The 21,447-nt window shown below is 40.5% G+C and overlaps 1 protein-coding gene across 16 annotated transcripts in view; it reads left to right on the top strand.

Moving 5' to 3' along the window:
- The window catches only part of tjp1b (tight junction protein 1b), a 72,415-nt gene that overhangs the window by 18,427 nt on the left and 32,541 nt on the right, over nt 1–21,447 (top strand). For 12 of the 16 annotated variants that reach the window (XR_014875086.1, XR_014875087.1, XM_085166311.1 and 9 more), the window contains one exon: nt 3,361–3,502. Coding sequence is in view for 11 of the 16 variants with exons in the window: in XM_085166311.1 (XP_085022437.1) it covers nt 3,361–3,502 (142 nt within the window). In the remaining 5 variants the exon portion in view is untranslated. The other 4 variants (XM_085166316.1, XM_085166318.1, XM_085166317.1 and 1 more) reach the window with 4 other exon arrangements.

Below are 21,447 nucleotides of genomic sequence, written 5' to 3'. Positions count from 1 at the left end.
GTCCTAGGAGGTTAAGCCAACTTTCTTCTGACTAACAGTACCTCATAAATGCAACGTTTGAACAGTAGGTGGGAGGGGCTTCTGAGTGTCTTATTAAGGCTTTCTGTGCTCCTTGACATCATGAAAATCCAAAACTAGAAAAAAAAACCTTTCCATCTGTAGTACTTTCACATCCACAACATAACAGCATATGATAGGGAAAAAGGGAAAGAATTACATGAACAGATATGAACTGACTGAATTGGTCTTCATATTTTTCAAGGAAGCAAAATAACATTGGGCCACAGGGCCTTACAGCAAGAAGATCCTGTGTTCGAGTCCACCATCTGGCTGTGCCTCTGTGGACTTGCATTTTTCTGTGGATTATTGGGTTCCTCTCATAGTCCAAAGACTTACATTGAAGTTCGGCTAATTGGTCTCTGGGCAGGGTATACGCTGCCTCTTGGCCTATGGCAGCTGGGATAAGCTCCAGCTTCCCTGCACAACCCTGAATTGGATAAAGTGGATAGATGATGGGAAAATAACATTATAATAGCACACAACTGGTTAAATTGTTTAAGTATGGGGTTTTAAGTAACACTAGCCACCAGCTAACCTGTCCGATTTCTCCACAAGTGAATGGTTTATGCCTTTAATAGTGAGGTTCACATTAGGTAGTAGCCTTTCTCTTAAGGAGAAAAGATGAAAAGATCGGACAATATTTCCCACATGTCAAACTATTCCCGTAAAGTTTCAAATCTGTGACTATGTGTCTTTAAATTATAAAGAGTTCTTTTGACCTTCACTTTGGCAATATTTCTGGGCTGCCAAACGCCATCCATCCATCCATGTAGTTTAAACTGTGCCCATAAATGTCACAAGTGAAAGGGAGAGGCTATTATTAAATCTCACAGTGTTATACATTGTCTCAGCTCACAAGTGAAACATTACACCTGCATATTTGTTAGAGAATAAGAAATAATTCACTGCACATTATATCTGAGTCGGCACAGTTGCTGGCACTATTTTACTCCTTGCCTTTGTGGCTTGAAGTGTTTTGGCTGAAATCCATTTCAGAATCAACATCCAAGAAATGAGGCTCTGAATGCGCAAGGCTGCACCAGGGCTGTGATACAATCCAAGCAGCTTTTCTCATTAGTCATGTTTGCTGTATTGTTTATGAGAACAACCTGAGGTCGGCAGTAATTGACCGCACGTACTCGTACTGTTGAATGGTTCACAGTAGCGTTTCCAGTAAGCCCCTTAGTATGCTTCAGGCAATAATTGAATGAATGCAGGTAGAAAGTGGTTGGTGATGTTCTCTTCCCTCCCATTTTTGTCCGCACCTCTCTCCCGTAACGTCTCTGCTGAGCCTCCAAACCTCGGGAGCTCCTCGGGCTTGCTGTTGAGCTCGCTAATGGATATCTGTTTTCTCTGAGCTGCACTGTGTAGAGGGGATTTTACCTCATTGAATATTGTGTTATCTAAATCCTCATTAGGAGTGACTCAGAGAAGAGAAGAGGCAGTAACAATAGCGCCAATTTGAGCTACACTATGCTTCATGAGCTTTTTATATTCATGAGAAACCTTTTCTACGCTGAATTAATTCAGTACGGACAAAATTATGTAGCAACATCCACTGCTGATTTTTAAAAAGTTCTAAAGAGTAAACCAGTCATGTATGGATTGTCCTAGTATATCGTTTTGACTTTTTTAACATTTTCATTGTATTTTAAACAGAAGAGAGAAACAACGCATGTGACAACAATGATCACAGCACCTTTGAAACTGCGTTGATATAGAAATACATTACTGAAAGGCATAAATATACAAATTTGAGACATTTAAAAGACATTTAAAACATTTTTTGTCGTTAAGAAACATCAGTCATATTTTTGAACTCTTGCTAAAAAATATATATGAAGTCACAAATTAACGTTTGAACTGTTTTATGAACTCTTAATAACCTATTTACTAATCGTTTATAGATGAGATTTGTAGAGGATTAACTTTACAGTTAACAATAGGAAAATGTAATAAATACAGATAGGTTACTGACGATTAAAACTCCAGTTGCTGCATGATTTGGCAAACTGACATCGCAAAGCAACCTCTATTACACTCTGATCTGGTGACTATGGAGGCCATTTGATTTCAGTGAACTCACTGTCACGAGTAACCAGGTATTTCCAGGCTGTAGTGTTTAAACAAAGCTCATTTGGTAATGAGGGAACCAAAATGTGCCAAGAAAATATCCCCCACACCATTACACCACCGCCAGCAGCCTGAACCCCTGATACAAGGTGGGATGAATCCATGCTTTCATGTTATTTATGCCAAAATCTGCCCTTAACCATCTGAATGTCACAGAGAAAATCAAGACTCATCTGACCAGGCAACATTTTTCCAGCCTTCCATTGTCCGCTTTTGGTGAGCCCACGTCATTGTAGCCTCAGTTTCCTGTTCTTGGCCTGACAGAAGTGGCATCTGGTGTGGTATTCTGCTGCTTTAACCTATCTGCTTCAAGGTTTGACATGTTGGGAATTCAGAGATGCTCTTCTGCACACCTTGGTTGTAACAAGTGGTTATTTGAGTTAATAGTGGCTTCCTGTGAGCTTAAAGCTCCCCTCTGAACCCTTTGACAACAAGACGTTTCCGCCCTGAGAACTTCCGCTCACTGGATATTTAAACATTAGTAATTTGTTACAAACTACTAATCAATAATGTTTATTTTTTAAGGCTTGTATGTATAATGTATAAGCACAACTATTGTGCCCTATTAGAAAGTTCAGCTAAAGTAACATACAGTAAGGCTTACAGGAGGTAGATGTGACTGCTTTATTCACCCCCCATTGGGGCTGATTATTTTTTTGGTGATTATAGTGATTTACACAGCAATTACGAAACAAACATAGGAAACAAAAGGAAGGAGAGGCAGAGGGTTTTAATGTGGTCAGCAGGGTTCCAGCGGCGCTGCTTAATTATGTCATTTGCGACGGGTACAACATTTCATGAGAGTATTGGTGACAGGCCAGCCCAGTGTGCCTCCTCCCCACATCTCACCACAACCGAGCTGTAGTTTGGCTGTCATGGCCTGCGGAGCAGCACTGGCCTTCTGTGTTCGAAGTTGCGGTGCTTCCCTACAGTGCCTCTGTAAAGTTAAATCCAATTATAGATTTCTTTAAATGCCATTTTATCCTGTAGGGGGGCTGTGGCATTTTGAAAGGCAGAAACATCACTAAAGCCTGTTTCCTCGTCTTCTTTAGTCTCACTCGTGGCACTTTCTCCTGCTGTATTGAAAATATGCATGAGCTTATTTGCTCTGATGTGGTGTTGTTGTTTTCCTCCCTACTCCTCCTGCTCCCTCTCTGCTCACCTCAGGATACACCCCAGTCCTACCGCGGGCTCCGGCACAGCAGCCTCCTCCGTGAGCACCAGTCAGGGCAAGCCATCACTCCGCCGCATCAAGGGCCGCATTCATAGGAGCAAGAGCTTGGACAGCATTGACCTCCTTGATTCTAATGTAAGTGAATGCACAGGATGCCAAAGTGATGATTTTTTTTTATCATAAATACACATTTCCAAGAAGCCAGAAAAAACAGAAACACAGAAAAATTGCAATTCTAATAACGTGCCAACTAAAGAAAGAAGTTATTTAAATCTCTAAACATTTGCCCCAGTAAGGCAGGCCAATCAGGACCTCTTTGTCCCTGGTAAAAACACACGACCTGTAAAATTCACATCAGTTCTGCGGTTCTCCAACATTCCCACATACAAAGCTTGACAATAACAGAAATAAATAGTGACATTAGATCATTTCAAAGCAGCAAGAAGAAAGGTAATAATAGAAAAAGAGAAATCCTTCAGCTGTGATTTGTAAGCCATGAATATCAAATAGCTGATTTATAACTGGATTACAGGAGCTTTACAATACAACCCTTTAATTAAAGTTGAATATTTCTTATATTCTTGGGTGCTGATGAGAGTTAGATTAGCGGAAACTACACTGTACACTGACAGCTGACTATAATATTCTTGAAATTGTTCCGTGATGGGATGAGTAAGCAGTGTAATTGTCATCATACCATTATTCCAGGGTTTTTACTGTTATCTTGAAAGACTGCTGAAATTGAAAAGCTGAACAGTTTCTCAGTATTCGTGTCGTCATCCATGTACAGATGGAGTGGAGGCAGCTTGAGATTCAAGTTTGGCTTCAAAAGAAAAAGTACTGCATCATATTAGATTGTATAGTAGTAGCTGTCAGTATTATCAAGATATTAAATAAATGGTATAACACTGTTGAGGAAAAATGCTATTTTTTTTACACCTTATTAAAGCGTACTCATAAATATGAAAATATCACTGCAAGCTAGTTAGACTGCAAACAGAGGTGAAACAAATGCCTGACATTTATTTAATCCTCAGCATAACTGACGTGTAAAAATGCTGCGATTTTGTGGGATAATTTCATACTTGAGGTGTATTAGTGGTTATATAACGAGATAAAACATGTTGATGTTTGCCGGACACAGTCAGGCTCCATGTCGTTCCGTTTCCAGTCTTTATGCTTAACTAAGCCGACCGACCTGCAGGTTGTGGCCCGATAAAAGACACATTTTCTCACAGTGACATTTAAAATCTGCTCTAAAGTTTAAAATAAAGTTCAGGATGCTGATGAATATTTGAGGTTTTATGTGATCCAAAATATATAAAAACGGTTAGATTATGTTTTAGGATCAAGCCACACACAGAGACACACATACACAAAACACTCTTTTTATATTCAGAGCGCAGGTGTCTCAATTGTTGAATCCACCAAACTGTTCCTAAATGCTCAAAGTAAAACCTGTCACATTTTTCCTTTCAAATCCGTAAAGTGGCTTTAAGTTATCGTGACATGTTCTTTGCAAAGCGCTTTCTGATACATGAGGCATAAAAATGAGGAGAACGGCTCTAACGTGCGCAAATCAAAGCAAACACAGTTGTAACGCACGCATTCACAGACACAGCAGTAGACTGCTGGAGGGCCTCAGCCTCAGGGGAGCAGTATCGTGTTGACAGCTCGGCGATGACCTGACTAGGAATTCTGCTCAATCGTTCCATCTCATTAAAGGAAAACCTCTCAGCAGGTTTAATTATTAATACAAGGATTGGTAGGCAAAAATAATACCAGCCCTTGAGAACATGAGTTTTTATTGCCTCTGGGGTATGTATGTAGTTTCTTTTGAAGTGCTGTAATTTCTTTTAAACAAGTTATAATCACATAAAATGCTTTTAAATACTATTAAGTGTATTTTGAGAGCTTATTTTTAGCTTCAGTAAGCAAATAGCGGCATATAGCACAGTTCGGGTTCATGGATTTGTTCAGTTTTGCAGGTATTTGTGATAAACCACATACTGGAAGCTGTTTGACTTGAGGATGGCGTTATATGAAAGAGAATCCCTGGTGTTGCTGCAATCCGTCTGAACTGAATTTCACAGCAATCAATCCTGTAATTGCTGAAGTATTTTGCCCAAAACCATAAATCACGACCTCATGGTGGCATGAGAGTAAAAGTCAGAGGATTATGAGAAAAAAAAATAGGATTTATCCTCATTTATCCCCTGGTGATCATGGGATATCTGCATTAAATTTGCCTTTGTATAAATCCATAAAGTAGTTGCAGAGATACTTTTATTTCAATAAAAGGAGAAACTGTTGGCCTGAAGTCACTACTGTAGGATTCAACATAAGCGCAATCCATCCAATACTTGAAATGCTTCAGTGTAAGTGGTGGACCAATTGAGTGACAGGCTGATTTTTTTTTTTTATCCCTAAAGCCATTTAATTAACGTGGCTAAAAGCAGCGAAAACCCTCCTGCATAGTGAGTTTAGCGGCGCATATCAGTCATTGTCTGCACCGACAAAAAAAAGGAAAGAATTGTCATGATTGACTAAACAAAAGACCTACATTTGAAAAGTAATTACAAAATCAACATTCAGTTCCCATCCAGCAAACCTGGCGGTGATATGGTGGAGGCTTTTAGGCTGTAATTGACAGATTAGTGGTGGCCTTGATTTTGAGCCATGCATAACCAACCTAAGCTTTCATTGGAATAAAAAAAAGCAGCGTGGCGTTTCTGCATTCTCGTTTCCTATCACGCTCTGTAAGTCATACACCGTGCTGTCATTTGTCTTTATGACCTACCGCTCAGAGAGGATACTTGAAACAGCCTGAGTGGCCACTACCTCACCAGAGACTGAGAGCTCAGCTAAGGGATCCGGGGCCTTTCCAGGGTATATTTCTTTTGCACGGGCTGCGTGTGCAATAGAGGAAAACTTGCTGACTTGCCCAAACTCAAATGCAGCTGATGGAAGTAACGGTCCGCCTTACAGTGAGTGATGACACCGCAGGATGCTGAGCTGAGGAACAGTTTCCGTTACATCCCGCTGGCATGTCACATCAGACACAACACTGCCACTGAGCCTCTGGGTGATGTGCATTCGTTTTATACAATCCCGCCCCCCAAAAAATTTAAAAATAATGTAAAAACTCTTGCCTGTTTGGCTGATTCAACACATGGGTAAAGATATTAATCAACTGAGTGTATGAATTCAGGTCCATAACTATCATTGCCCATCAGTGTGGAGCTAAATAATCAATAGTAGTTAAGACTTTGTTTATATTGATTGCTTCTTTTGATTGCTTTTCTCTCTTGATAGTCAGGGGAGGACTTTGGCGCGTGGCCCACTCCTGCTGTCATTTGTATTGGCAAGCAGTGCACTTGTTCACAGAAAGCTTGAATCAGATTTTAGTGCTAAGGCTGCAGAAAGCACAACAGAGATGGAGAAGGGGGGTTAACTACAGTCTTTTTATGCACCCAGTGCCTTTGTGTATGGCAGGAGTTATTTTTCCATGTTCACGAGTGACACTAACTTTGCAAAGCAGTGTTGCACACAGTGGAGCACAAAATCGCATTTTCATTATCATTTACACTTCTAATATCTTTGACTCCAGTGCTCTAAAAAATACATTGCTTGGTGTATTTTGTTCCTGAATGTGCGGATCTTTGCGTGCGCTATGTTACATCTGACGTCTTTTACAGACGAGCAGAAAAAGGCCGTGTAGCCTTGGTGCAACTGAGCTTGCTGTTTTCGTGTGTGCGTTGATTTTGGGAGATGTGTTTTTAATGCAGTGTTTTTCCTGCTCTCTCAGCTGTTTTGGAAAATGTTAAAGGAATGTTTGCTGCAAAGGCTATAACCAGGTGAGCTGCAGAGAGAAGCTATAACTGCATCAGCAGGGAGGAGATGCAGCTAAGCCATGATAAAAAGCACAATTAAATTAATTACTCCTTAACTGATCAGGATCAGTCACTACTTGGGCCCGAGGTTTGCACCGGTCAAAGCCTAATCTCTTATTAGTTCTGCTTGCCTTATTCCACTCTCAAAATCCCATCCTTGGCTGCAATCTGCCATGGACAGAGGCACTCCCCCCCCCCAACTACCACCTAAAAAACCCCAGCGTAAGCATTTATTCACTGCTCAGTCTTAGGAAAGTGCTGCAGATGCATTTACAGAGAGAGCAACTGCAGCTGAATTAACCAATCTGCATATTCAGGGGCCTGTTACCAGGAGATTGTTCCCATGCGATGAAGGAATGGAAGTGCATAAGAGTGGGAGCGGAGGGCCGCACCTGAGCGGGACACACCACAAGGGCTGTGGAAAGAGAGGGAAAAGGAGGGAGGAACAGTGCATAGGGGGTGGGTGCAGGAGATTTATCACGACTAACACAATGGAAGGAGGAGCGGGGAGGAGTAAGGGGGGTCATGGGGGAAGAACTGGGATTGGAGCAACGGATTTCCTCTACATGAGGCAGGTCTGTTATGTAAGAACAGTCAAATGGATGATTTTTATGTCCTGTTGGTGATAAGCACTTGGGGGGTGGTTGGAGGTGTTTCAGGGGGCTTATATGTGACACTGAGCTTGAGCGGACCATGTGTGATGCTGCTGATGGGTGTATGTGTGATCCCAAATGCCGTGCGGTGGGAATGGCAGATGTTGAGGACGTGTCTTGGGGGTGTGACCCGAGAACAAGGCCTGTCTATGTGTCCTCGGTTAGGACATCTGGTGGGGTCAGTTAAGGCTCTATGATGACACTGCACGGTGCTTTGTAGCATTTGCTAATTCACAAAAAATTGTGCATTTTGACCCCTAATTAACTAGTTATTGCATGTTTTTGTAACGCTTCTGTTTCTGTCAGCATTTGCGATTTCCTCTTGTCCAGAGTCCTTGCTTGTCAGTGGACAATTTGAGGAAAATAAATCGTGCCTCTGAATTGTTATACTCTAGTCCCTCATCTACAACAAATCATCTCAAAAGAGAAGACTCAAACTCACATAAATTCCAACAACTCTATTGACTTTTCCACTTGATTTATGATAGGGGGGGGCGAGACTTGGGCAGCGGGTCCTGTGTGCAGCTGAGGTTTACTGAAAATGTTGCACTACACCAACATCTCACACACATGCACATTTCCTGTTGTAAAAATACAGCCTCGATCTATTACCGCCACAATAAAAGACCCTCATTACGATGTTGGCTGATTTTCAAGGAGGACTCAAAGTTCATGTTGAGGACCTGAGGGTATGGTCAAGTGAAGGACGCCCAGCAGGATGATGTAACGTTTGTATGAATCAAAATGGTGGCCATGGCGGGCAAGTCAGGCATGAAGAATGGAAGAGTGAGGAGGCTGCGCCGAGACAACTTAATCAATCACGAGGGTTGTGGACGCGCCGTAGATTACATTGTCCGCTGATTGATTATCATGACATGAGCGCATGCTGGTTTTCTGGAAGCAAATACATTTTACAGGCAGCAAAAATATATGTTGCATTTCCCAGCAAACACCTCAGAGGAAAATGTGATACTAATCGTATCCACAGATGAGTCATTGCATTGCTTATTGAAAAGGGTTTAGAATGATTTATTATGATGAAGTAAATAATTAATGAAAATGATGACAGTTTTTTCACCATCTGATGGTTTTATTTAGTCCAAATACATCGAGTCTCTCTCCTGAGAGAAACGTAGGTTTTAAACTTTTAAGAAACTATTTCCAGCAACGGCGTGATTATTTTCTAAAATGAAATGGACATCAGTAAGTGACTATCACAAATAGCTGCTGTTTTATTGTCTAAATAATAACCTTTCGTTGTGATAATGCTATATTGTGAGCTTTTCCCTTTACTCATTAGGTGTTTACATCAAGCAACATACTCATTGATAGTATCAGATCATACAAATTCAGGTGAATGACGATCCAGTCCAGATGGACATTGTTGACATTTAATTCTGTCTTTGGTAAAGAAGGAAGTCGATATGTTGATGTCAGGCAACAAGGACAACATCAGCCAATAACAACGCCAATATATCAGTGCACCCCTAGCTTCAAGTACTGTAAGGTTTAACATGTCACATCATGTTAAATGTAAGGTTTTACTTTACTGATTTATATTTCTACATGACAAATAGCAGTGTGTGTTTGTATTTTTTGTGTAGTTAGATGTGCGCACGGTGCGTCTGTGTGCTTCTTGCAGCCTGCCATGTTGCTGTACATGTAGGATGTGTGTTGATGCCCAGGGAGGCACCATATGCTGTTTAGGCTCAGGAGCATCCCATCACGGCAGACTCGAACAGCCGCAGCTCCTTCATGCGTCTCCCTCCATTAGATCGAGCGTGCATCACCCGCCAACATGGGCCTGCAATCACGCAGATCCACTCTCCTCCTGCTTGTGTTCACGCCATCATGAAAAATTCTTCATATAGATTTCTTCTTGCGAGGCTTGACACAGCCAGGTTCAAGACGGATAAAGTGTTCCGCTGAAAGCCTGCAGAGGGCAGAGTTTTACTACTTAAAGGCACAGGAACAGAGTGACACATGCTCTCTCTTTCTTTTTTTTGCACAGCTGACACAATAGAGAAAAAAGGGGGGTTGGATGTTGGGTTTAGCTTTCACATAGGCACTAATGTTAAGATACAAATGATCGCTACAATAAATGAACTGTGCAGCCACAGAAAGTGGTAGAGTTGCTTGCTGAAGCCGATGATACAGTATTGTTTAACTCCATGCTTTTTTAATTTATTGCATTAGGGGGGACACCTTCAACCATGCGCTCTATGCCCTGATTTATCTTTTTCTCATGGGATCTGCCAGTGACTTAACCTGCACTTTAGTAAAAATTATTTTCTAGTAGAAATGAGAAGTGGAGATTTATAGCATGGTCTGGCTTATTTCCGCAGTGCGGTAAATTACACCTGGGTGATTTTTCTCCCTTTTTCTTCCTGTCTCTGTTACCCCTATCAACTGCCCTCCAAAATACCCCTTCGGTCTGGTCCAAAGGGACCATCTGATTACAGTCCACCTAGGCCTCTAATTGCTTTACTATCATCCCGAGCAAGATTTTTCTCTTTGGAGCAAGCCAAGGATAGACAGCCGCTTATGAATCCAAAATAATTTAAAGTTCTTGATGATGGGGAATAAGAAGCAGCCACCTCATAAATTTAAGTCTTAAGTGATATTTCACATCCTGGGTCACACGGTGTGTTGGTGGTTAGGCCTTAGATCACAGGATTTCAGCAGTTCCTCTTAATGCACGCTGAAAATCAACACATTGGTGCCATTCAGCACTCTGCAGAACCAAAACTGGTCCTCTAAAATCTTTAATACCCCCTCGAGGAATTCAGCTTCATGGTTAATCTTTGCATTTGCTCAAAGGCAAAAAAATTTAGCCCCCCACCTTACTAGTGAAAAACCTCTCTATCATAACGCGGATCCACATTAACTGATTGGAATTGTTCATCTTTATTAGCATTCATGCTCCCTCCTGGGATAAACATACTTAGGTGATTGCTTCTTTGCCGGTGTACATGATGTCGTTTGAGCCAGAGGATTTGGATGCTGTGGTAGACTGTTGTCACATGATCCGCAGGCCGGGGATGTGAGGCCGTTTCATGTCACCTGATATGTCTGAGCTCTCAGCCGTTGGTGGGAAAATGAGACACAGATTATAGGTTCATTTGGGGGAATCTTGGAAAATATGTGTTTCCTCTCTCCTGAACATGATTTTAGCTTTTAAAAAGCACGAATCAGTAAATCCAGATTTGTCCTTTCTCAATCACATTCTGAACGTCCATGGTGTCAGATGGTGTTTGTGTCATTCCTTATTTTCCACTAACTGTAGATCAGAATGCTTGCACCAGTTTATTAAACAGGCTACCTGTGTTTAAAGTGGGAATTTAAAAAAGATAAGACACTTATGTAATAGAGTATTTTCTGGGATAGCATTTTTGATCCGGTGCAATAATACGGATGGTGCAAAAGGCAAATTCTCCACAGATATACGGTGACAATTTAGCTGCTCCTTTGCAGCAAAAGCACATTTCAAAGCAGCCATTTGGCATGTGATAATAAAAATAAATAAATTATTAATTGCATTCAAAGGAAGCAAACCACAAAGACAAAAGTGAATCATTAGCTGCGCCTTACATAAAAGCGCAGTACTCAAAAGGTTAAACAGCAAACAGCTGCATGATTATCATCATAAATGCTATCTATATTTGGATGCGGGAACTGAATATTACACTCCAGATTAAATATGTATATTATGACTGATGATGCAATCACAAACTGTAAAATGAGCTTCCAATCCAGGTACCAGCAGCAACATTGTGTCTCCTCGAGCCTTCAGCTGGATTTTACCGCTCTACATGCTTTACAGAGGTCAAACTTCATTCATCTATAAAACTCTGTTTGATGGGTGCTTTTCTTACCTGCTGACTTTACAAGACGTCTCCTACTCGTGAGATCACGAATGACGGCGTCTATGTGCCGCGCTTCATAACGCCACGGCCCTCTGAAAACCTTTCTGTCCTGAAGTAATGGCTTGGCTGTCACGTCAGTGGGATGTTTTCTCATGCTAGAGGTCAGTGATGCTGACAGAGGACAACACAGAAATCGCAGAAACACAAGCCACTGTACAGTAGCCAGCTCACTCCGTTATGGGATTACACTGATGTACTCCAATTTGTAAAACCAGCCACTGGGTAACAAGATAAGACACACAAAGTTTTGCGTATCATCTTGCAGCTTTGGCAACATGGAGTCATGGAATATCATATATTATTCCACGTAGCTATTGGACAAATGCCTCTATTTTCCTCTGCTGCAGTGCTATGTTTAACTTCTGTCATGTCATTTGATAGCTGTGGTCATTAAAGCACATAGATGGCCACGCCAGCCTTTGCTTAGTCGGCTGTTTTCCTGACCTGTACAGCCGAGAGGTGACTCACGTGCCGTCAGGGGCAGTGCACTCTAAAAGCCAGCCTGCTGTGAATTTCTAATTTGCTTTTCCACTCGTGTGATTCGTTCCCACTCTGGTCATACTTTGCTTTGGATCCTGTCTGTGTTTTTAGATGCGCTGATGGGGGGGAGAAGACGCTGCATTATTCTGTTGCACGGCGTGTGAAACTCCCTCTGTGCTGTTGAAGTCAGTGATGCAAACACTCTTGTAGCAATAACAGAGGGTACGTCAAGGGCTTCTGCAGAAATACATTAAGAGGCATGAGCTCACATCAAAGCTGCTTCAATTCACAGACGCAGATGGCAAAACAGGACATGCATTACAAGTATGGTTTGATTTTTTATGCTTACAAACTTTGAACATTGTAATGTGTGACAAGAACATACAGTGATGACTCTCATCCTCCAGATACACATCACACTCTCAATTACTGCAAAAGGTTTTGCTGTTATCACAATATAAGAAGAAGAGTTGTAAGTTACAACTGCTGCTCATTACACTTTGCTTTTCCACACGACATCTGTGCCTGCCTTTGTTTATCTAATTCTTATGACCTTGGCCAACACGCATTCTTCCATTCAAGATGCTCCTCACCTCCCCCTTCTCCTTCGGATCCTCCAATGAAATCTGCAGCGATCTCCTTACGTCAGCAACATTGCAGGACCTCTGTGCTCCTCCAGCATTATATTCAGGCCCTATCTTCTCCTGCGTTCATTAGTGCCAGAGGCAGAGGTGACAAGAACGGTCACACATTCTCAAAGTGATAAAATACACAACGGACGGCGCTGCAGGCAATTAGTTACTTGTGGAAACGCTAACAAACTAAAGTGCATGCGATACAGTCTTAAGAGTGGAGTTTGGTGCAGTGCACAATTTACATTCAGCTGTATATTGATTAAATCTGTATGCCCCCATGGGAAGGAGTATTGAGCATCGTGACTGTAGGCTGGATTTTAATTCTATCCTCTGCATTTTAAATGGCTTTCTGCACCATGTAGTTACAACTTAAGTAACCTACCTCAGCTTTTCCTATAAAAAAGTTTACGTTTGAGGTTGTTAAAAGTAATAGCTAAATACATTTCTTGGTGACACAGTTTGCATTCAGAGCAACATAAGGAAGGCATCTAATCACACATGTGGGATAAAGCGTCCTGTCCTTGTCCAGCACTGGTGCCTTTAAAGGACACTTAGTGAACCCTACAGATTTGTTAAAGTCAATCTTTTACTGTTACTGTTATTTTTTAGTGAGATTATATAGAGCTTGAGGTTCTGTGTCTGTAACTAATGAATATGTGTTCTAGCTTTGTGTTAAATGTTTACAAATGTTGTTTGCTTTAAAAAAAAAATCTTGGAGTGTCTTAGTTTTGACACTAGCGAGTACTGCGGCATGTGAATGAGCTGTGTTTTAAAAATACTCTCATAATGTTGGCAAAAAAGCAAAAAATACTATTTTAAAACTACACTTTTAAAAGTATGAATGCAAACACTGCCAATAGCCCTGTCATCCTCACACAAAAATACCTCTCTGTACTTTACCTTTTTGCACAATATGAGGCAAAGAGGGCAGACAATTTGGTTTAGTGCAAAACATATTACCTGGAAAAAGGGGGGGAAAGGGGCAGTTTGGTGGTCAAGACAAATATCAACTTCAAAGTTAATAAGTTATTAACTATTTATGACTGACTACACACTCACAAGCTTTTTATTGACAACAGAAAATTTGTTAACCTAAATAAAATGAAAATTTACCTGCTTTTTCTAATTTATTTGACCAAGCGCTGATCTGCTGCCTAAACTTATGTTATTATTTAGATTAAAATAATGATAATTAAAAAAAAAAACCCAAGCAATAATAGTGTCCCCTGTTAGTCAATAAACATGCTCACCTAATGTGAAATTTAAAAGGCTTCTCGCAATCAATGCATTAATTTAAACCAGATTTAGTTTATCTAACGTAATAATAAATTTAAAAAGTGTAATTATAACAAGTTATATGAAAAAACATTAACAATCGTCGACGGTCCACTTCAGGAATATCCAATTACATTGATATTTATTAATCGATGACAAAATAACAGTCGTCTTAATTACTCGGGTCCTAAAACTGGATAATGATATGTTCACCGCAATCTGATCAAGCGTCTTCGGCGTGTTTTCTCCATCTTCAACGACGCGCTGGAATGGCGCTTCGTGTTGCTGGATATCACTGCTGCTGCTCCTGCTGTGGGCAGCCTCTCTGCTCTGCATCCCTGCTCTCCTCCTCCTCCTCTCCCCCCGCGGATAAACCGGAATGGTTTCTTCCAGGCGAACCTGTCACTGTCGCCGCGGCGGAGCAGGCAGCCGAAATGTGAGCGCAGGGGGGGGGGGGCAGGCTTCATCCACTGCCTGCCATTGCAGTGCGGCGGCTGCTGCTGCTCTGGAGCCACACCAGAGAGACCCCTTTCCTTTTATGTGAGATTTTAACAAGCACGCCGAGAAGACCATTGCTTTCACGAAGGTGAATGGTTATCTTGATTTTTTCCTCAAGTGGGTTGTTGGGGAGCGTGTTTTTCTTTGCAGCCGTAGGAGTTGACTGGATGTGTCCCCCTGCGGGTACAGGCGAACGATAACGGTGCAAGCCGAGGTAACTTAGCTACCTCACTGCTACCAACTGCATCTGCGCGCTATGCTAAGGGGTTAGCAAGTTGCCACGCTAACGTACCTCCTATTTGAAATGGCCAATAACGAGGTTCATTAACGTATTTTATGTGGGACATGCATAAACGGTTAGAATAAGCTACAGAATGCCTTGCGTTAGAGCTGTCATCGAGCGGACGGGTTATTAAGTGCGTCCAGGTAAGATTAGCTGGGAGTAGCTAGCCTAGCTGCTGGAACAAAATGTCGGCCAGCTAGGGGGCTGATTTGACCAAGAGGGTATAAAAGGGGCACAAGATTTAGTGTCAGGGTGCAGGACGCAAGGAGGGAGTGGTAATATGAAGTCAGCTGCTAGAAATATGACATGGGTTTTTTTTCTTCCTCTTAAAGAAAAAAGAGGAAGAGGAAATTAAAGGGGGAGGTGGTGCGCTGTCTCACCTTGTTCTGATGTTCCGTTAGTAAAAAAAAAAACGAAGTGGGATTTTTGGGAAAGTTGTTATGTCCTTAGCTGGGATTAGGTTAGTGGCACTGGACTACCTGCTCACCTGCCCCGCTGTCGTTACATTTTAAACATGTCATAATAATACCAGCTATGTGTGTGCTTGTGTGTGTGAGGGGTCTTTGGTGGGGATAAACGACTGTTTGGTATGGCGCATGCAGGCTAACTTTCATTGTTAGTTTCCATACTAACCAATGGACAGCTGCTAACATGAACTGAAGGCACCAGTGTTCACCTGTTTAGTATTGGTTGATGTAGGTTTTTTTTTTTTTTTTTTTTTTTTTTTTTTTTTTTGGCATGTTATTATCACTTTTCTCGTTTTCACATGTGGTGTAACCTATTTAATTTATGTACAGAAGACACTAGCATGTTAGGACGTGTAGAAATATGAGATAACAATGAAGATGTGAGCTTCAGATTCTGACTTGATGTTATCCGGGATTTTAGTAATCGAAATATCCTGTATTGACTCTAATTTCTTTACCTTATCCTTCCAAAAGCTTCTTAAGGGATTCCTAAGTCAGTTTAACTGCAGAGTAAAACGATCAACCACCTCTTTCTGGTGGTTCCTTACATCTCGCAATCTCGTTTTGAATACAAAAGAAGATTGTGAGATGTCTAAGCGTCACTTCCGGCCAAGATGCCAGGTATTAAATGTGTATGAAGTTCTGTTATGTTTTTTTGGAAAAATATAGGAGTTGTCCTGTCATGCATTTCACTTGTGTTGTTTTTGTTAATACAGTCTATGACTTTAGCACTGAATGCTATTTAACAATTGCAGTGGTTTTTTTTTACCCTATCACATATGTAATTACTGCATCTTTTACTGGAAGTTTTGTGATTCATTGGCGCACATCTTCATCTTGAACCTCCCTTGTGCGTGTGACTAAAATGTGTAAATGCTGGCGACTGGCATTGTGATAGTAACACTACATGAATCTGCAGCTGGGAAGGCAAATAGATTTGTCAAATGAAGTGGGAGAGTCATACTACAGATGATGTTTGTGATTACCCTTCAGATGTTTCATTGCACAATCCAGTTTGCGTCTTTCTTTCCCTACTGAAAAACAGATCAGAACACAGAGCTGTACAGGCAGCGACTCTGGCAAACATGTTACTGTGAAGAAGAAAATATCAACCCAAGGGCAGACATACATGTTGGTTTGTAAATCATGTTGCCTTGAGCTGTCATTGGAGCAACCATCATCTGAGTCATTGCGGTTTTGGAAGGACAAGCGCATCTGATATTTTGCCTACTTAAGTTAAATTTGACTGACTGCAGCTTTGTAATCCTGTGTATTTATAGAAACTGGCTGGAATTAGGGGCTTATCTGTTTGGTGGTGACAACAGACATACTAATGAGACTGAATTACTGTATTTATGTCATGTGTTTATACATGCTGCACCTATAAACCTTGGTTTTGCAGATAGGACTGTGCACACAGATTACTTTCATATAAGATATCAAAGTGGATGGCCTCTGTGCAGATGATAAAGAATGTGTTTAAATTAAGGATGCTGGAAAACAATGGCTGAAAATGTTTGATTAGAGCCCAGTCTTGACTGTTGGGTGCTGATACCAATTTACATTTTTAGGCTTATGTATATGCAGACATAAGTCAAAGCTACATTAACAAAGAGAAAACAGAGCCATTGTTTATTAATTTACTGGAAATGTATTGTACGAACTAGATGCCTGAAAATGAAGGTAGATGACTTCTCGTAAATTAAGTGTGACTTTTCCAATATTTAAAATGAAAATATGTTTTTAGGCTGTGGCTGAATATACTGGCTTTTACCCCATCTAATTTGGACTGTAGGTAACTGGATTCAGTGCCAACCTGCAAATCTGCTGGTGCTGCCGCTGCTAATGTTAGCCACATTTAGCAAATAATATGACAATGCATGTGCAATTTTGTGCACACTGCAATATGCCACATATTTTAATGGCTTTTAAAAGAAATTGAGAAATGTGATTAGGGCTGCAGCTAGCGATTATTTCAGTAATAATAAAATAATAAGAATAAAAAAAATTAATTAATCTTTACTCTGTGTTCTTGGAAGGCTTTATGAGTTCCTGTACATGGGTTTCTGTCTGTGCAAGTGAATCAGTGAGTTTGTGTCTGTTAGCCTTTAAAGGAGAATGTGGTGGGTGCAATGAATAGACGCCAGCGTATCAGCACTCTGAAGTTTGCCCTGTGCTTTGATGCAAAGTTTCTGCGCTGCTTAAAACAAGATGTTATGATGGTGTAGACGTTAATTAATATTAACAATAATTCAGTGTCCAACCTAAAACCCCGCACGCCAGTGGCTCAGTTTTACTGGCCTATGTACATTTTTATTGGCTTGTGGAAAAAAAAGTTTTCATTTTTAAATATATTAATGTAATTTAATTGAGACAGTATTTTATATTATTTCACTTTGAATCTGAAAAATGTTTCTGAAAAAATGTTGAAATAAATATGGTCTAGTATTGCCATGCCCATTTTCGATTCGCCCCTTTCAGTTTCCATGTACAATAGGATGGCTGCCGTCAGCCTTCAGTAAGCTGTATAATTTAAAGGTGCCATCAGACTAAGTTAACAGTTAATCTGCAGTTTTTAATAACTTCTGGAGGCTTACTGCAGACTTTTTGCTGTGTAAAACAAACGGCGGTGGATGGCGCAGCTACAAAGTCTGTTTTTCTTCACGTCTGAGTTTGTTGATCAGGTGCTTTGATGAAGGACTCCAGCTCGTTTATCCCAGTAAAGGTTTTAATAATGATTACGGGAACAGCGCTGCTGTTTGGACGCTAGAAACACGCGGCTTTCTTTCACGTCTCAGTAACGGCTCCGCCTCTTTGCTCTTCGCGGTGTGTAAACAGACTCTGTTTCCATGTTAAAGTCATCATCACTGCTGCTGTTGTGTTGTCAGTGTTTCTGTTTAAAGCTGTGTGGACTTAATGTGGTCAGACTTTTTATTCACACGCTACTCCTAAATACGTTTGTATTGCTGGTCTGTTTTTTAGTCGCAAACGTGGGAGAGACGCTCGCTTTCGCGTTTCCATGGTGACAATGGCGCTTCAGAGACAAAGCATCGATAACTTTTAATTATATTATTAACTTTTAATAATAATTTTTTTTAGAATCAAATTATTCGAAATACTCGTTGCAGCTCCAAATGTGATTGATACTCATAAATGGTTCTTCAATAAAAATGCAGTATTTTTGGACTATGCCTAGCTTAAAATCACCTCAGCTTTGACTATTTTGCCAACTTTAGATGAGTCATGGGTATTTTTTCCCACCACATTTTTAATCAGCCAGGAAATGAATCACTGGGAAGGTCCCTAGTAATTAGCAAGTTACTGCAAAGATGATACATGAATATGCACCATAGTCTCATAAGCTGTGATGCTGACTGTGCTAATGCTAAGGCATTGCAAACAATGAGTTTCATATCTCGATGTACGTTCTGTGTAAGTGCAAGTGCATGAGAAGTGTTCCCGCTGATTTACCCATTGTGTTACACTGTAAATAGTTTGCATTTCAGTGCTAGTGATAGCCTCAGGGGGCCACTAGAATAACAAAGAGGGGAATTAATGAGTTAGCCTGTGCTATTTTGAAGAACTGTAACATCTGTGCTTACATCTGTCCCAACATGTTAGTGTATCGTACTATAAGGATTACAGTGTATGCATGTGTCTGTTTCCTAACTCCTAGCCACGTTAAGCAATGTGGATGAAACTTTCTATCTAGGATTATCAACATCTATATAGCTTTTGGGAATTATTTTATAACAATTAAGTCTACATATTAGAAATAGTATTTGCGGTAGCTTATTTCAGAACGAACAGCTGCATTAACTGTTCGTAAGTTGTTGTTTGCAAATACATGTTGATAAACAATTTTTAATGCAATGGCACTTTTGGATCAACTGTGTCGTCATGCATATCTGTAAATAAGTGTACATCAAACAGTGACACCAGTAGTTACTGTAATTCTTACACAATGAAAATGTCGCTTGCAAAGAACAAAAATAAATTAATATATTTATCATGCATTTGTTTGGCATTTACCATCTGACTGTGTAGAGTGATATAATGAAGACAAAAAGAGAAACATGTTGACTTAACATACGTGTTTGTGCCTTAATACATGAACAAACTGAACAAGCACCACAGGCCTGGCAGGAACTTGCCACAGGGCAGGTTTTTGCTAATCTACTATAATGCACTATAATACAGGCCTGGCAGGAACTTGCCACAGGGCAGGTTTTTGCTAATCTACTATAATGCACTCGTGGTTTTTGTCCATTTTTTAAAAAAAAGAAATAAATCATTATTTATTTGAACAACTGTTTCCACAACAAAACATAGTTTGGAAGTATCTTATATTGCATGTGTTTAAGGCTTTTGAGTTAGCATTCTGTAGATCAAGCTATAAATGATGGTATTTTGTTTCTTATGTACTACCTCACCCTTGGACTACATTTTGGAGACAGTGTTAGTAGATCGATGGGTGTGTTGGACATGAAAAGGTCATTGCTTTGATCCGTGGCCAAATTTAGACTTCCCAGCAAACATGTTTTAACGATATGTCATTGAAATCTATGTTCTCATAATACATTTGCCCTCTGTCTGGTCATATGGCATGTTTACATTGTGGTTATAGCTCCAGTTACACAGAGGCTAGCTTGTGTAAATCAAGGCTGTCATAAATCCCGGTGTGAATGGGATGTGGAATTATCAGGACGAATAGGCTTGGAAACTCTTTCATCAGTTTCATTTTGGCGTGAACCTCCTTTTTCTTATAGTGTAGAAACCTCCCTTATCATTTCTGTTTCTCTTTGGCTCTGCTGTCCTCATTTCAATCACTGTGATGAAGAGGAGGTGGGGGCAGGTCAGTGGCTCAGCTTATCAGCACATTCCTGCCTTCTTGTGTGCTCTGTGTGGGGCACTGATAACTTCCACTGGGATGATTGAGTTCAGGACCAGATTTCCTGCTCTATGTGCTCAGGACACTCTCGGGCTCTGGTTAGCATCACTAACTGGTGCTGTGGGGCCTGCAAATGGTCTTAGCTCACATTAAGCCTCCATCCACGTGAGTGAGTATCAAAACTTTTAAATTATGTTGTTATAGTTAATGGGACATAGCCAATAGGAATATACGTATTCAAATTCTTTCTTCAGAAAAAAAAAGAAAAAAGAAATTGTTATTTTTACTAAAAACAGCTATATCTGATTTTAGCAGAAATCGTCTAAAAATGCACCTGATCAGCATCTATGGCAATAGCATCCATGCTACTAACTCTAAAGAGGTAGAGGGGTGCCCAGGGGTTCATGGGAAAACTTGGGGAAAAAAGAAAACTGATTAAACATTAGATCTTGGAGTCATCCCAGTAAATGCTAATGTCTCCCATAACTGCATGACTTTCAATTAAATGTTTGCTATCTTAATTTAAAAAGTGATGGACATATCAGTAATTTATAAAGGAAAATATTTTGGAAAGGTTAGGGTTAGACATCACTTTATGCAGATTGGCATTTATGGCATTTAACTTCCAAAACGATTATTACATATACTGAGGCAAGTCATCCAGTCAACTCACTCTGTTGTCCATTATTTACTACACCACGTGTGCTGGGTATTTGCCATGTGTTTTGCGAGAGGGTGCAGAAAACAACAGATAAAGTGAAGAAGTACAAAATGTCCCTGTGACGAAGCAACACATGTCTTGTCTCATCTGATGAATGTGTACAAGAAGAGTGTTGGGCACTTATGACAGCAGCAATGTGGCAGCCAAGGCTCTAATAACAGCTAATTATCATACTGTCTAAACACTAATCTGGAAACATGTTAATTGCAGTGTTGACTGCTAGTCTTGACGCTTAGCACATTAAATAAGATTTGCCTGCAGACTGCATTCATTTCAGGCTGAGAAACCCAAAAGAACTTTGGCCTTTCATGTAGTTTCATATTCAGTCTTTATGCCCAAACATCACCTCTTCAAGGTA

Source organism: Neolamprologus multifasciatus, chromosome 7 (assembly GCF_963576455.1).
Source record: "Neolamprologus multifasciatus chromosome 7, fNeoMul1.2, whole genome shotgun sequence".
Classification (NCBI taxonomy): domain Eukaryota; kingdom Metazoa; phylum Chordata; class Actinopteri; order Cichliformes; family Cichlidae; genus Neolamprologus; species Neolamprologus multifasciatus.
The sequence above is the reverse complement of the archived record's forward strand: the minus strand, read 5'-3'. Positions and strand labels throughout refer to the sequence as shown.